The 15474-nt window shown below is 44.4% G+C and overlaps 1 protein-coding gene across 1 annotated transcript in view; it reads right to left on the bottom strand.

Annotated features, from left to right (window-relative positions):
• The window catches only part of CFTR (CF transmembrane conductance regulator), a 190873-nt gene that overhangs the window by 114794 nt on the left and 60605 nt on the right, over nucleotides 1-15474 (bottom strand). Inside the window, exons 18-20 of the mRNA XM_038751975.1 lie at nucleotides 14701-14790; nucleotides 13579-13742; nucleotides 11674-11799 (exon numbers count right to left, since the gene is read on the bottom strand). Coding sequence (XP_038607903.1) covers nucleotides 11674-11799; nucleotides 13579-13742; nucleotides 14701-14790 — 380 coding nt within the window. The remainder of the gene's footprint in view (nucleotides 1-11673; nucleotides 11800-13578; nucleotides 13743-14700; nucleotides 14791-15474) is intronic.

Raw genomic sequence — 15474 nt, 5'->3', positions numbered from 1 at the left:
AGTCTTCATCCCCATTTTACAGATGAGGGATCTGAGGCCCAGAGAAGTGAAGTGACTTGCCCAAAGTCACACAGCTGACAATTGGCAGAGCCGGGATTTGAACCCATGACCTCTGACTCCAAAGCCCGGGCTCTTTCCACTGAGCCACGCTGCTTCTCCAGCACTTAGAACAGTACCTCAGACAGAGTAAGCAATTAACGAATATCATAAGAAAATAAAAAGGCCTAGAGATACAGCAGGTCCAGTAGTTGGAATTGGAAGTAAAGAAGGCCTCAAATGCAGTAAACGTAAGACGTGTTTTGAGGAAGCATGTCCGTTTCCCCTCCCAAATGTAGTCCTTACTGCTAAGATCATTGATGATAAGTTCAGAATTTCTTTCCAAAAATACCTACAGAACCTGAGGAAAAAAAATCCAAAGAGAGCAAAGTATCTACGGAAAGATTCTCAGTAAATGTTCAGAATGCAGCCATGGGGGAGGTGGTAGAACCTCTCAAAGACTGAGAGAATCAATTACTGCCAGATATCACTGGTATATGTCCAGAAAAAACCCCTAGCGATACCTAAGCACTAATATATATGTTTTAGCTTTAACAAATCTTGGTGCATACCTAACAGCCAAGGCTTGAGAAAACAATAGTGGAAATTCAGAACTTCAAAGATCAGCTGAGTGTTTTCGATCAGCCTTAACCAAAGAATAGTGAGACAATGAAGAAGTCTGAGGGCAAGGAGGATCAAGGCCAGGGTCCCGTGGAGCCGGAAGTAAATGTTCAATATTTGTTGTAACAGTTCAGAGTGCTCCTATATCACTTCCAACATCACCAACTTTATAGCCTTGGTTCAGCTAATATTTACTTATAACTGATTTTGGCACTGAAAGGCGTGAGAAAGACTGTTTTTTAAAAAACCATAACGCGTATCAGTCCAAGTCAGCATTACTGACTGACTGAAGAAAATTTACAGAGTTTCTCCCTCGGAGAACAGAACTGTTGATGTCATTTCGCACCTTAATTGGGATGGAATATTTGAAGGCATTTGCACAGCAAGCAAAAGCCAGAGGAAGTCATTAACAATTGAGCAATTTAACATTAGCATTTACCATTAACAATTCAGGACACCCAGCAGATGAGTGGCAGAGCTGGGATTAGAACCCAGGTCCTTCTGACCCCCTAGGTCCCTGCTCTATCCACTAGGCCAAACTGCTTCTCAAGTTTCTATAGGTGAACCATACGAAACCACTAGGTCTGAGCACTGTACTTAGCGCTTTGGAGAGTACAATGATATAACAGACACGTTCCCTGCCCACAGTGAGCTTAGAGTCCAGAGGGGGAGACAGACATTAAATGAATAAATAAATTATAGGTATGGACATGAGTGCTATGGGGCTGGGAGAGAGGATGAATAAAGGGAGCAAGTCAGGATGATGCAGAAAGGAGTGGGAGAAGAGAAAAGGAGGGCTTAATCAGTGAAGGCATTCAATCATATTTATTGAACTCTTATTTGCAAACCACTATACTAAGCACTTGGGAGAGTACAGTAAAACAATAAATGACATATTCCTGCCCACAAAGAGCTTACAGTCTAGAGGGGGAGACAGGCATTAAAACGAATGAATAAATAAATTACAGATACGTACATAGGTGCTGTGGGGCTGGAGAGGGGACAAATAAAGGGAGCAAGTCAGGGTGACACAGAAGGGAATGGGTGAAGAGGAAAAGAGGGCTTAGTCAGGAAAGGCCTCTTGGAGATATGCCTTCAGAAAGGCAGCGTGGCTTAGAGGAAAGAGCACGGACTTGGGAGTCGGACGTTGTGGGTTCTAATCCCAGCTCTTCCGCTTGTCAGCTGTGTGACTTTGGGCGAGACATTTAACTTCTCTGTGCCTCTGTTACCTCATCTGTAAAATGGGGATCAAGACTGGAAGCCCCACATGGGACAACCTGATTACCTTGTACCTATCTCAGTGCTCAGAACAGTGCTTGCCAATCTTAAGTGCTTAACAAATACCATCGTTATTACTGTTGTTCAGTAGAGTCTCCATTCTCACTGCTCTGGCTGTGAAAAGGATGTGGGGATAAAAGTGATAGCCGGGAGGTGGTGTCACATCAGGAGGGGGCATGATCAATCAATCAATCGTATTTATTGAGCGCTTACTGTGTGCAGAGCACTGTACTAAGCGCTTGGGAAGTACAAGTTGGCAACATATAGAGACAGTCCCTACCCAACAGTGGGCTCACAGTCTAGAAGGGCATGATGCCAAGGGCAGGTAGTATCCTTGTCCCGGGGCTGTGTGAAAGGATATTTGAACCTTCCGCCCGTCCGTGCCCGCCGCTGGCTTTTATCATCATCATCAATCGTATTTATTGAGCGCTTACTGTGTGCAGAGCACTGTACTAAGCGCTTGGGAAGTACAAGTTGGCAACATATAGAGACAGTCCCTACCCAACAGTGGGCTCACAGTCTAAAAGTCAGCAGGGATGAGGACAGTGAGAGTGGCAGGTCAACTGACAGGGAGTCCGGGTGCTTGGCTTGGAAAGCGGCCTGGGGAAGAGAGAATGGGGAGGAGAGAAGCATGATCCTGCCCCTCCCGGAGCACAGACTTGAAGCCCAGCTTTGGCCTGGGTTTGGGGAGGGAGTCAGCTCAGGGAGGGCCTGAAGGAAGGGCCAAGACCTCAGGCAGACTCTCGATGGTCACACCAATTCTTGGCTGACTCCCTCCTGAGACGTTGGCCGAAACAGAGAACTGGGTTTCAATCAGTTTGGTAAGTGACAGGTTGGAGGAGAGTGGGGAGGGAATTAATTTGCCTGCAGTGATTGGAAGAAATGACCAGTAGGATTTACAACACCTGGGCTATGTCGGCAATTAGCATATCTCTGCATTTTACATCCTGTAATTGTTTAGAATGGGGGTGTAACTTTGTTCTCTTAATCTTTGTGTCTGCCTGTCTACCTCATTAGACTCTACAAAGGCAGGGACTATATACTATATACTAAGTACTATATACTATACACTATACTCTACAAACTCTACAAAGGCAGGGACCACATAATTTTCTGCCGTAATACAATAAGTACTCTGCTCACAGTAGGCTCACAGTGCTCTGCCTACAGTGGGCTCCCGATAAAGTGCTCTGGTCACAGAAGGCCCTCAGTCCAGTGCTCTGAACAACATAAAACATTCAGTCAATGAATATTTTGATGATGCCAACAACAGTATTTCCTTTTTCATTGTTGACCTGAGTGAGTTGAATTGCTCAGTTGATGTTCATTTATCTCTCATAGATCACTATCTTTCCCTGGTCAAAGCAGCTCTTCCCCATGGTCACAGTGGTTCAAAACACATATTTCCCTCCACTCTTCCTGACCCATTAAGTGACCTCTAAGAAGCTGGGCTGGAGGAGCAGTAGCTACACCTTCTACCAGAGCGCCTAAATCTGCAGGAAAATTTGCCTTCGCCTTTTATGCTTGAAATCCCCACAACAGAAGAAAGAATGTGCATGAGGGGAGAGGGGAAGCTGAGCTAGAAGGGAGAGATGTAGCATGGAGCTGAAATCTAGAAAGCAAATCTCAAGGTTTTGCAAGCTGCATACAGGCTATAACAAGGTGATAGGGAGTTGAAGTGACCTCAGAAAACAATCTCAGGAAATCAAGAAAGGCAAGATTTTTCAGGCAGAGGGGAGACAACATTACACCTTTCCTGGACTTTCTCTGAAAAGCAAAACAAAACTAGGTGACCACAAGGTGTGTTTGCGAAATAGCAGTCCTTCACTCCTTCTATTTACCAGGCAGGGGACTTAACATTTCTCCTTTTCTCTTTCATTGTTGCTCCAATCACACAGCCGAGGCTCCGTGCTGGCTCCAGTCCATCTGAATGAATGCCTGTCTCTGTGCCCAGCTCTGACAGCGTGGCTACCAGGAAGCCTCTGCTGACTAGCCCTAAGTTGGGTGGTCCTTCAGGTTTTGTTTGCCCTAGAGAAAGAAAGTGGCATAGGCCCCAGAAAGGAGTTTGCTCACTTTGGGAGAAAGGGCAGATTTTCCCAAGACCCACTAGCTTGCAAACTCCTTGAGGTCAGGGATCGTGGCTACCGATTCTAGTGCATTGGACTGTCCCAAGCGCTTAGCATATTGTCAGCACTCGATAAATACCAGTGACTGACTGGATTTGGACGTGAGCTTTGCAATCCTGGACATTTAGACTCATCTGGCCTTGGAAAGGCTCTAGAATAAACCCTGGCATACCCCTCTAGACTGTAAGCTCCCTCTAGGTGGAAGTTTGTTGTGGGCAGGGAACGTATCTTTTATATTGTCATATTGTACTCTCCCAAGCACTCAGTACAGTGTGCTGCACACAGTAAATGCTCAGTAAATACGATTGACTAGCTAGCTAACTGCCCCAAGAGGGGACCAGGATCTAGGGGATTCCTTGGCTCTGGACAGAATCTCAGGGGAGTCCAGGTGGAAGGTTATTTGGAGAAGTGGGAAAGTAAGGGCCCATGAGGGCCAATTATTGATTTTCCACTTCAGTTAGTGAACCCCATTTCCGTGAGATCTCAGTAAGTCATCAGCAATCGCAACAGAAAATATTCCAGTTTCTCCCTTAGCAAATCAATAAGCTTACTGAAAGGAAAAGCAAAATAGGGAGCTGGTTCTTTTATTCAGAAAAGACTGGCAGGTGTTTACATACAGACAAGGGGAACTCAGCACCTTTGGGCAGGAGCATATGATCAGAGATCAGTGAGGTGATCTAGTGGAAAGAGTATAGGCCTTGGGCTCAAATTCTGACCCCACTACAGTCCCTTCTTTCAGAAGGTCAGATCAGTCCTAACTGCTACCACGTTAATCCCAGCACTTATCCTATCCTGCCTTGATTACTGTATCAGCCTCTTTGTTGACCTTCCTGTCTCCTGTCTCACCCCACTTCAATCCATATTTCATTCGGCTGCCTGGTTCATTTTTCTACAAAACTGTTCAGACCATGATTCCCCTCTCCTCGAGATCTCCCTCCCCCCAAGTGGTTACCCATCCAAGGCCACATCAAACAGAAACTCCGTTACCATAGACTTGAAAGCACTCTATCACGTTCATTCATTCAATCGTATTTATTGAGCGCTTACTGTGTGCAGAGCACTGTACTAAGCGCTTGGGAAGTACAAGGTGACGTTGCCCCCTCCTACCTTACCTCCCTGCACTCCTACTACAAACCAGCCCATACACTTCTCTTCTCTAATGGCAACCTACTTCTCTATCTCACGACTTGCCCACCTCCCGCCTCTGGCTTGGAACACCCTCCCTCTTCATATCTGACAAACGGTCACTCTCCCCACCTTCAAAGCCTTACTGAAGGCACATCTCCTCCAAGAGGCCTTCCCTGAATAAGCCCTAATTTCCTCTCCTCCCACTCCCTTATGCATCACTCTTGCACTAGGATTTGTGCCCTTTGTTCACCATTTCCTCAACCTGACAGCACTTATGTACACATCCATAATATATTTATATAAAATGTCTCTCTCCCCTTCTAGACTGTAACCTTGTTGTGGGCAGGGAATATGTCTACCATCTCTGTAATACCGTATTCTTCCAAGCACTTAGTACAGTGCTCTGCACCCAGGATACACTCAAAAAATACAATTGGTGGATTGATTATTTCTCTGGATGTGATTGTTGGGGGAGAAGTGAGGCAGCATAGAGCACAGGCCTTGGAGTCAGAAGGAGCTGGGTTCACTCATTCATTCATTCAGTCGTATTTATTGAGTGCTTACTGTGTGCAGAGCATTGTACTAGGAGCTTGGAAAGAACAATACAGCAATAAAGAGAAACAATCCCTGCCCACAACAGGCTCACAGTTAAAGCAGGGGAGACAGACATCAATACAAGTAAACAGGCATCAATATAAACAAACAGAATTACAGATTAAGTGCTATGGGGAGTCATGGTGACATGGAAGGGAGGGGGAACTGAGGAAAAGTGGGGCTTAGTCTGGGAAGGCCTCAGTTGGGCTTTGAATTGTTTGGTGGATTTGAGGAGGGAGGGCATTCCAGGCCAGAGGTAGGATGTGGGCCAGAGTCAGCGGTGAGACAGGAGAGATCGAGACACAGTGAGAAGGTTAGCACCAGAGGAGTGGAATGTGCAGGCTGCAATGTAGAAGGAGAGAAGGGAGGTGAGGTAGGAGGGTACAAGGTGAAGGAGAGCTTTAAAGGCAATAGTGAGGAGTTTTTGTTTGATACGGAGTACTAATAAGGGTATTTCTTCAGTGCTTACTCTGTGTCACACACTGTTCTCGGCTCTGATGTAGATGCAAGTTAATCAGGTTGGACACAGGCCCTTCCCCGCCTGGGGTTCACAGTCTTAATCCCCATTTAACAGATGAGGTAATTGAGGCCCAGAGAAGTCAAGTGACTTGCCTGTTACACAGCAGACCATTGGAAGAGCTGGGATTAGCCCAGCTCTGCCACCTCTCCACTGGGTGACCTTGGGCAAGTCACTTCGCTTCTCTGGGCCTCAGTTACCTCGTGAGGATTAAGACTCTAAGCCCCATGTGGGACATGGACTGTGTCCATCCTGATTAGCTTCTATCTACCCTAGTGTTGAGTGCAGTGCCCGGCACATAGTAAGTGCTTAACGAATACCATTAAAAAAAGAGGGAGCCTGGGGAAGTGCAGTTTGGATGTGACTAAGGGGGCTACAGGAAGGGAAGATACATACATGGGGAGCTGCAGCTAATCACTGTGCAGCCAAATGAAATCACTGGTTCCTGCCTCCTCCTCTTTGTGTCCCCAGAGCCCTTGCTCCCAACATGGTCTGTGCCTGCTAGGCCATGAAGATTTAATCTACTGCTGAGCACCTTCAGTTTCCTGCCCCCAACCACCCACCTTGGGAATCTGGCCACCAGTCAGCCATAGTGCCACCTTGGGAATCTGGCTAGCCTCCGTACCATCAAGGAGCCCCCATCCTGTCCTGCCTTCCACCACACTGGCGGGAAAGGAAAAGCACCCACAGGCCTCCGCTAAGCCTCAAGAAGACTGGCCAAGGTTGGAGCAATTGCTGTGGCCATAGCAACCTGCTGATTTCAGTCTTTATTTTGCTTATTTGTCCTTGTTATGTATGATGTTTTAGAATTACATTCTGTCATCTCTCATTATGTGTCTGTCTCCAGGACCCTCTCACCTCTCATAGCCTTGAGGGCCAGGGACTATGTCTAATTCTCACCTGCGTAGGCTTACCCAGTGCTGAGTACAGTGGTGGCACAAACTGTGGTCTTACTACTACTACTATTACTACTGCTATGTGAAACTTTTAGATCTTAGGCATAATTTCTCTTAAAGTTGAAAAACAATCCTCTAGGTTGTCACCTTTTCATCCTTCCCAACTCCTTGGACTCAATCTTCAGGGAAAAAAAAAGAACAAAACCCACATTGTGGTGAGTTGAGGGTTATTTGCACAGGGCTGTACGAACCAGAAAAAATTAATGGTTTATTTACCCCAGAATAAATTAATGGTGTGCTCATAGATCCAGCCTTCTGCACCATAACCACCATCAAATATTTACTAAGCTCCTGCAAGCACAGGCAGGCAATGCTTGATGCTATTAATGAAAGATAGAAAAATTCTCTTAAAGTTTCTGACCAGCTTTAAAAAAACCAAACCCTAGGAAACCACTGTCATCAGGAGCCATCCCAACTAAGTTATGCTCTGTTGCCCAAAGGCTGCTGTCCAGTGCTTAATTAGGGCCGGGACTGTGTCTCAGAGATTGGCCCCATCAATCACAGGAAAACAAGATCATTATCCTGCTCCCTGCTCGAATTGCTTTGGCCCCAGGACCTTTTTCAAAACAAAAAATAAGTACTGACACTGTCTCCTCTGTCAGACTTTAAATGGTCTAGTCCCAGAGAGGGGTGCTATCTGACAAGTAAACTGAACCAGAGCCGAAGCCCCTGGCCCTGGTTTTCCCCGATGCTCCTCCAGAAAAATCTGTAAATATCTCTGAGCCATGGGTGGCTCTGGCTCTCTCTTCCCCTTTCTCCAGAATTTGCCATTGCTCTAGACCATAAAGAGTTTATAGTCAACATTATTGAAGTGAAGGAGGCTTGAATAGGGCTTTTAGAAAGGGAATTTTCAATCAATCGTCAGTCAATTTATTGAGTACTTTGTGCAGAGCACTTTACTGAGCACTTGAGAAAGTACACAATCTAAAAAGATACACTCCCTGCCCACGATGAGCTTACAATCTAGAGAATTTCAGGTGGGGAAGTCCTAGTTTGACCTGCAGCTGCATGAGATAAATTTAATTTTAGACGTCAAATCATGCATGCATTCAATCGTATTTGTTGAGCGTTTACTGTGTTTAGGGCACTGTACTAAATCAAACCTTGGAATGAAAACTACAGGTTGACCAGGCAATAAGCAATTTGGAAAAATACTCCATTAGTCCTGCCTGCAGCCCACCTAGGAAACACTGATTTGGACATGTCTGTTTGATGGACACGATGCTCTCCTACTCCTCGAGTCGAGGTGGCTGACCCTGGTGGGCTGGCAATTGAGTGGAAGGGGTAGGTAGTGCCAAGCCCCTCTTTTCCACATCTCCCACTCCCTTATGTGTCACCCTGACTTCCTCCCTTTGCTCTTCTCTACTGCCTGCCCCCCATCCCCACAGCACTGACAAATATATATATGAATAAAATTACAAATATATATATGTAATTTTATTTATTTGTACTGATGTCTGTCTCCCCCTGTTCTAGACTGTGAGCTCAATGTTGGCAGATATTGTCACTATTGATTGTTGTACTTTCCCAAGCGCTTAGTACAGTGCTCTTCACACAGTAAGCACTCAATAAATACGACAATGAATGAATCAGCACTCCCCAGAGAACAGTTGTCTCTGGGGGCACACTTGAACACGCCAGTACACAACCCTAAATTCTGGTTGGTGGGGTAGATTCTAATGACTTTCAGCCAAGGCCACATTACTTGAAGCCCAGGCCCATTTTGGGCCACCCAGTGGATCCCCTCACATGACTTGCAATGCAGACGACAGTATACATAGCTCTGAGTGGTGGCATCATTTTACTGCCACTAAGTCAGAGGGGAAGCAGAGACAAAAAGAAGCTGTGAGGGGACTCAGTTTGCTTCACATAGGCAGTTATGGCTGGGTGGCCTTTTGTCTGGGGTTCACCGCAGGAATTAGGAGTCAAGGAGACCGCCGTGACCAAATGGAGTTTCCTGGCACCACCCCAGAAGTTTAGATGAAGTGTCCTTTATTGAAGATTCTGTTAAAAATGATTTTCTTTCATCCATATATCTCAGGTACCCCCTAAAAGTTGATATCTAGAGCTTTCTTTCATAGATCTAGATCTAAGGAGTGTATCATAAGATATGCCAATTCAGCTTCATCAGACAATAAATACCATCACAAATACCTAGAGTTCTAGAGTAGGCTGCCAATCTTAAATGAGTTTACTGAATTCATTCAGTTCCATTTATTTTATGCAGCCAAGCTGGAAGAAGGGACAGGGGATCTGAGCCCTGACATTAAAATATGCTTCTGATCCCCCAAGGAACTCTTCCAACTCAACAGGCTGGGAACATCAAAGAAAGTCCTGGAAGCAATTATTGAAGATTTGCTCTAACAGAATAAGAAGGGTTAGAGGCACACACACAAATGGTTGTAAACAGCTCTCCAGAGTCATGTAGGTACTAGGGGATAGATAAGACTCTTGAAACCAGAAGTAATGTATCTGTCAAGGAAACCAAATCCAAAATCACAGATCTAACAAGGAACTAAATGTTGTCACAGAATTCTGATTCCGGGTTAGCAGGCTGTCTAATGATGCAATGGCAGACATGGAAATAGAAAAGCACATCCCAAAGGCTAGCACATCGTTTGAGCTACTGTCACTGAGACTATGGTCACAGTCTAACATGAGGCTTCAGACTAAACAGAAATTCTACCAAAGTACATTCCTGTCCAACTTTCCCAACGGTTGCGAGACCCCTACTGCTCAAAGACACCGCATCCTTTGTCAGCATGGCCTAGTGGAAATAGCCCGGGCCTGGGATTCAGAGGACCTGGTTTCTATTCCGGGCTCTGCCACCTGTCTTCTGTGTGACCTTGATCAAGTCACTTCACTTCTCTGTGCCTCGGATCCCTCACTGGCAAAATGAGGATTCAATACCTGTTCGCCCTCCTACTTAGACACTAAGCCCCACGTGGGGTTTGATTATCTTGTGTCTGCCCCAGCACTTTATTCAGTGCTTGGCACATTATTATTACCACCTTCATTTAAAGCCTAGCATCCTCAGCATCAAGTGGCAAGACAAGATCATAAACAACAAAGTCCTGAAATGACGTCAGACTACTAGCCCTGAAGTGCTACTTAACCTCAGTACAGGTTTACTGGGTGGGAAATGTAAGGAGAATGGATCGAACAGTCAACCAATCTATAGTATTTATTGAGTGCTTACTGTTTGCAGAGCCCTGGACTAAGTGCTTGGGAGAATACAATATAACAGAGTTGGTAGACTTTGCCCACAACAAGCTTAAAATATAGAGGATGGAGGGCAGAAGGAAACCCAAACGAAGCTGAAACTGGAAGACAGGCACCCAGAGAAGACATATTAAAGACACAGTAAAGAGAAACCGCAGACAATATGACACCAAAATGAAAAACTGGGAGAGAACTGTAGTAGACATACCAACATGACATACTGTAATCATGAAAGGAGTGACTCATTTTAAGCAAAAGCTCTGAGATGATGGCAAGACAAAGAGGCAAAACTGAAAATAGTGCCAGACATTACAAGCTACAGACACAGCAACACCACAGCACAACAATGGACTGTCCTTGTGCGCAGTGAGGCCTCGTCTGTCTACCTCATATTAGCCTTTTAGTCACCCTCACACCCACAGATAAAGTTCATCCTCAGTGGTGACATCTTTGAGTTTGAAGAACAACCATGATCAATAAAACATGCAGGTACTGGATGTGTTAGCACTAAAGACACATGACAAAGTCTCGCAAATGGCTTAGTTTAAATAATTTTCTGGGAGAGAAACTTATAAAAATCTGCTTTCCATTTTTTTATGTTTCAATTTAACCAGGTGCAATGATGTGCTAGAAAACCTTATTTATCCCCAGTGGGGATAAATAATGATGATTTGAACTGGGAATAAGGGATTGACTGCTGTTAACAAAATAAATTTCCTTAGTCTTTTACAGTGAAAGAATGTAACTGCTACCACTTGATGTAACAACTCCACTGAATCTTTGTTTCATTTACATTTGGGCAATGCATCTCCTTGATTTTTCAACTCCCCCATTAGACTGTAAACTCCTTGAGGACAGGGTCTTTTACTTTTATGTACTCTCCTAAACGACCAATATGGTGCTACAGGCAATAGGCACTCAATCAATTATTCAATCAATTAATCAGTGGTATTTACTGAGCACTACTGTGTATAGAGTGAAAACTACTGATTGGTTGATGAATAATCATTTGTGCATACATACATAAATATATATATGTATATATATACACATATATGTATATTCAAAGACACACACACGTGCATGGAAAATGTTTTCTCCCAACCTATTTTTTAAAGAGAATTAATTCCTACATAATCCAGGATCTTTAAATTAGGATCTTAGATGCAAGGGAATCTGCACAATGTTCACTTACTCTCTGAGGCTTTCAATCATGTTTTCCATTGCTTCCTCCCAACAGTAGGCTTTAACGGATTGGATGTTCTCAATAATTTCTGCGGTGATCACAAGTCTCTCATTTATCTTTCCAGCTCTTCTGTCTCTGTAAGAAAGGCTGAAGTTAGAGGCAGGTTTTGCTTCTGGATTTAGAGATAGCAGTCTCTAATATTCAATGAAGCCTAAGCTATTACACTACCCACATCTGCATAATCGTAATGAAAGGTGCCAGTGATTAGATAAAATGAAGACAAATAGATACAATGTTTCAATATTATTTCCCAGAAAAACAGTCTGAATAATCTTACATTAGACCATGAGCCTGCTGTGGGCAGGGATTGTCTCTACTTGTTGCTGAATTGTACTTCCCAAGTGTTTAGTACAGTGCTCTGCACACAGTAAGTGCTCAATAAATATGACTGAATAAACAAACTACTTTCCTTCTCAACCCTTTCAAATGAGAGTCAGAGTAAACAAGAAGAGTAAAAAGTCAAAACAATCAACTGAACCCTGCTCCAAAATTCAATAATTCTGGCAAAATGCTTATTTACTCTACTTAACTGCCCATATTTGTCAAAGGGCAGGATTTCCCCAGCTCCTAGGGACATCCTATGATACAACTAGTCTTAAAAAGATGAACTAAGATTTTCCCTACTCCAGTAAATCCTATTAAATTAATCAGTGTTATTTATTAAAGTCACATCTCTTCCAGGAAGCCTTCCCCACTTAAGCGCCCTTTCCCTGACTCCCTTTCCCTTCTGTGTCTCATCTATGGACTTGGATCTGTACCCTTTGGGCACTTTGTATATTTACCCCACTCTCAGCCCCACAGTACTTACATATGTATCTGTAATTTATTTATTTACATTAATGTCCATCATCCCCTCTAGATTCTAAGCTTGTTGTGGGCTGTGAACGTGTATATCAGCTGTGTTGTACTGTACTCTCCCAAGTGCTTAGTACAGTGCTCGACACACAATAAGTGTTTAATAAAAATGACTGATGGATTAAGCACTTAATGCAGGCAGAGCACTGTACTAAGTGCTTGGGAGTGTATAATACAGCAGAGTTGGTAGACATGCCGACAAGGAGCTTATAAGACCCTGAAATGAGCCTTTCTTTTTCCACTGCTAAGCATACAAATGATCAGAGGTCACTATTTGTCAGAGGAAGCAGTTGGGGTGGAGATTGTGGAGTGTAAGTACAGTCTCTAAGACGGTACGTCTCTAGACTGTAAGCACATTATGGGCAGGGAATGTTTCTACCAACTCTGTTATATTGTTATGTTGATTGAACTCTGTTATATTGCACGGTCCCAAGCGCTTTGTACATGCTATGTACAGAACAAGAGCTTAGTAAATGTGATTGATTAATTGATTGGAGGAGGGAAAGATGTTGATGTTGATTTAGAGAAGCAGCGTGGCTCAGTGGAAAGAGCCCGGGCTTTGGAGTCAGGGGTCATGGGTTCGAATCCCGGCTCTGCCAACTGTCAGCTGTGTGACTTTGGGCAAGTCACTTAACTTCTCTGGGCCTCAGTTCCCTCATCTGTAAAATGGGGATTAAGACTGTGAGCCCCCTTGGGACAACTTGATCTCCTTGTAATCTTCCCAGTGCTTAGAACAGTGCTTCGCACATAGTAAGCACTTAATAAATGCCATCATTATTATTATATTATTATTTATCAGCAAACCAACCCATCTCTTATTCTGTGCCAGTTGCCAGGTTAAATATCCCCAGAAGTTCTGGTAAGGAAAAAGGAGGTACTTCCCCAATGTGTCACCTGAGTCTCAATCTGAGTCCCTTAGAGAGTTGCCTCATTCTACCACCCTGCCCTGCTCCCGCGAGAAATCCGGCCAGAAAGCAGCCCCAAAAGCCGGCAGGTTACCTGTACTTCATCATCCTTTGCCCCAGCCAGGCTTGGAAAAGGACGAGGACGACGAGGACCGCCAGGCCGCAGAAGGCGGAGGCCTGCAGCAGGTCCCACAGCAGCCCCATCAGCAGCATCACCTGGAGAGGCGCGATCCAAACAAAATGGGCCAGCGCCAGACCCTGTGGGGAGACACGCAAACCCGTCCACACGTGAGGCTCCAGGGACAGACGGATGGATGGATGGATGGATGGACAGACAGATGGAAGCAGGAGTGGCTGGTGGGGATTGTGGCCCGGTGTGGGCAAGGATAGCCTCTATTGTTGAATTGCATTTTCCAAGTGCTTAGTAGAGTGCTCTGCACATACTAAGCACTCAATAAATACGATTGAATGAATGATTTCTTAGTTCCCAACACCTTGGCAGCTGGGAGCTGAGGACAAGGCTGGAGGTGGGAGCAGTGGGGCGGGCAGTCTGGTCATGTGCGCACATGTCCTGTGTACCCAAGTGGATCCCTTTATTCATCCCCCCTCATTCATTCATTCATTCCTATTTATTTAGAGCACCATATTAAGCACTTGGGAGAGTACGGGAGAGTAAGGTATAACCCTTAACAGACATATTCACTACCCACAACGAGCTTACAGTCTAGAGGGAATATTAATGGTATTTGTTAAGCACTTACTATGTGCCAAGCATCCTCCCAGCCCCACAACACTTATGTCCACATCTGTAATTAATTTATTTATTTATATTGATGTCTGTCTCTCCCTCAAGATTGTAAGCTCTTAGTAGGAAGGGAATGGGTCTTTTCCCATTCTCCCAAGTGTTTAGTACAGAGCTCTGCACATAGTAAGCACTCGACAAATACTATTGAATGAATGATTAAATGAATTTTCCCACGGGGCAGGTATTTAAACCTGGCCTCTTCAGGCTGGACTCTGAGGAATCAATACAGAGGGGTCTGATTTATATATATATATATATTTTTTTTTTTTTAAATAGTATTTGTTAAGTACTTTCTATATGCCGGTACTAAGTGAAGAGTTAGATGTAAGATAATCATGTTGGACACAGTCCCCATCCCACTTGGATGCCTATGACATGTCATGCACAAAGATGAAATCAGCAAAAACATACTTCATCAAATTTGTTCAGGTTGTTCGAAAGAAGGCTAACGAGCTGCCCAGTGCTTATTTTATCCAGGACGCGGCTTGACAATTTTAAAGTCTGCAGGAGAAAAAAAAAAGATTAGCCCTTAAAGTGATTTCTTCAAACAGAACAGTGATAATTCCCATCACTGTCATCTGCCTTACCAACATGCTGTCCACATCATCAAGGCTTTTGTGAGGGTTGGCCAGGACAGGTGAGAGACTTTGACAAGCCTTAGACCATCACCCAGGAGGTCTGGCTGGTTAACCCTGTCAAAATTTCAGACATGTCCAGTAGAGCAATTTGACAGCCTACAAAGCACATTCCCCTTTCCTCTCAAATCACTTTTTGTTCTAGACTCCCCCAAACCATTTCCTGATGACTGAATCCATTGCAGATGGTATGCGGGCTGGAAACTGAATCATCCATGTCTTTCTATCCGCCTGTACTGTAAGCTTGTTCATTCATTCATTCAGTCGTATTTATTGCGCACTCACTGTGTGAAAAACAGTACTAGGCATTTAGGAGAGAACAATATAACAATAAACTGTCACATTCCCTGCCCACAATGAGCCGTGGGCAGGGAACATTTCTACAAAGTCAATTATGTTGTACTCTTCCAAGCACTTAGTACAGTGCTCCCCACCCAGAAGGAGCTCCTTAAATATGACTGATTGATTGATTGGGCTTTCTGCTGCTCCATCAAGATACAGGACTTCTGCATGGATTCACGATGACTTAGAAACTTCCCTTGGGCAATGG

Source organism: Tachyglossus aculeatus, chromosome 10, assembly GCF_015852505.1.
Source record: "Tachyglossus aculeatus isolate mTacAcu1 chromosome 10, mTacAcu1.pri, whole genome shotgun sequence".
In the NCBI taxonomy this organism is placed as follows: domain Eukaryota; kingdom Metazoa; phylum Chordata; class Mammalia; order Monotremata; family Tachyglossidae; genus Tachyglossus; species Tachyglossus aculeatus.
This window is presented reverse-complemented; position numbering and strand designations above follow the sequence as displayed.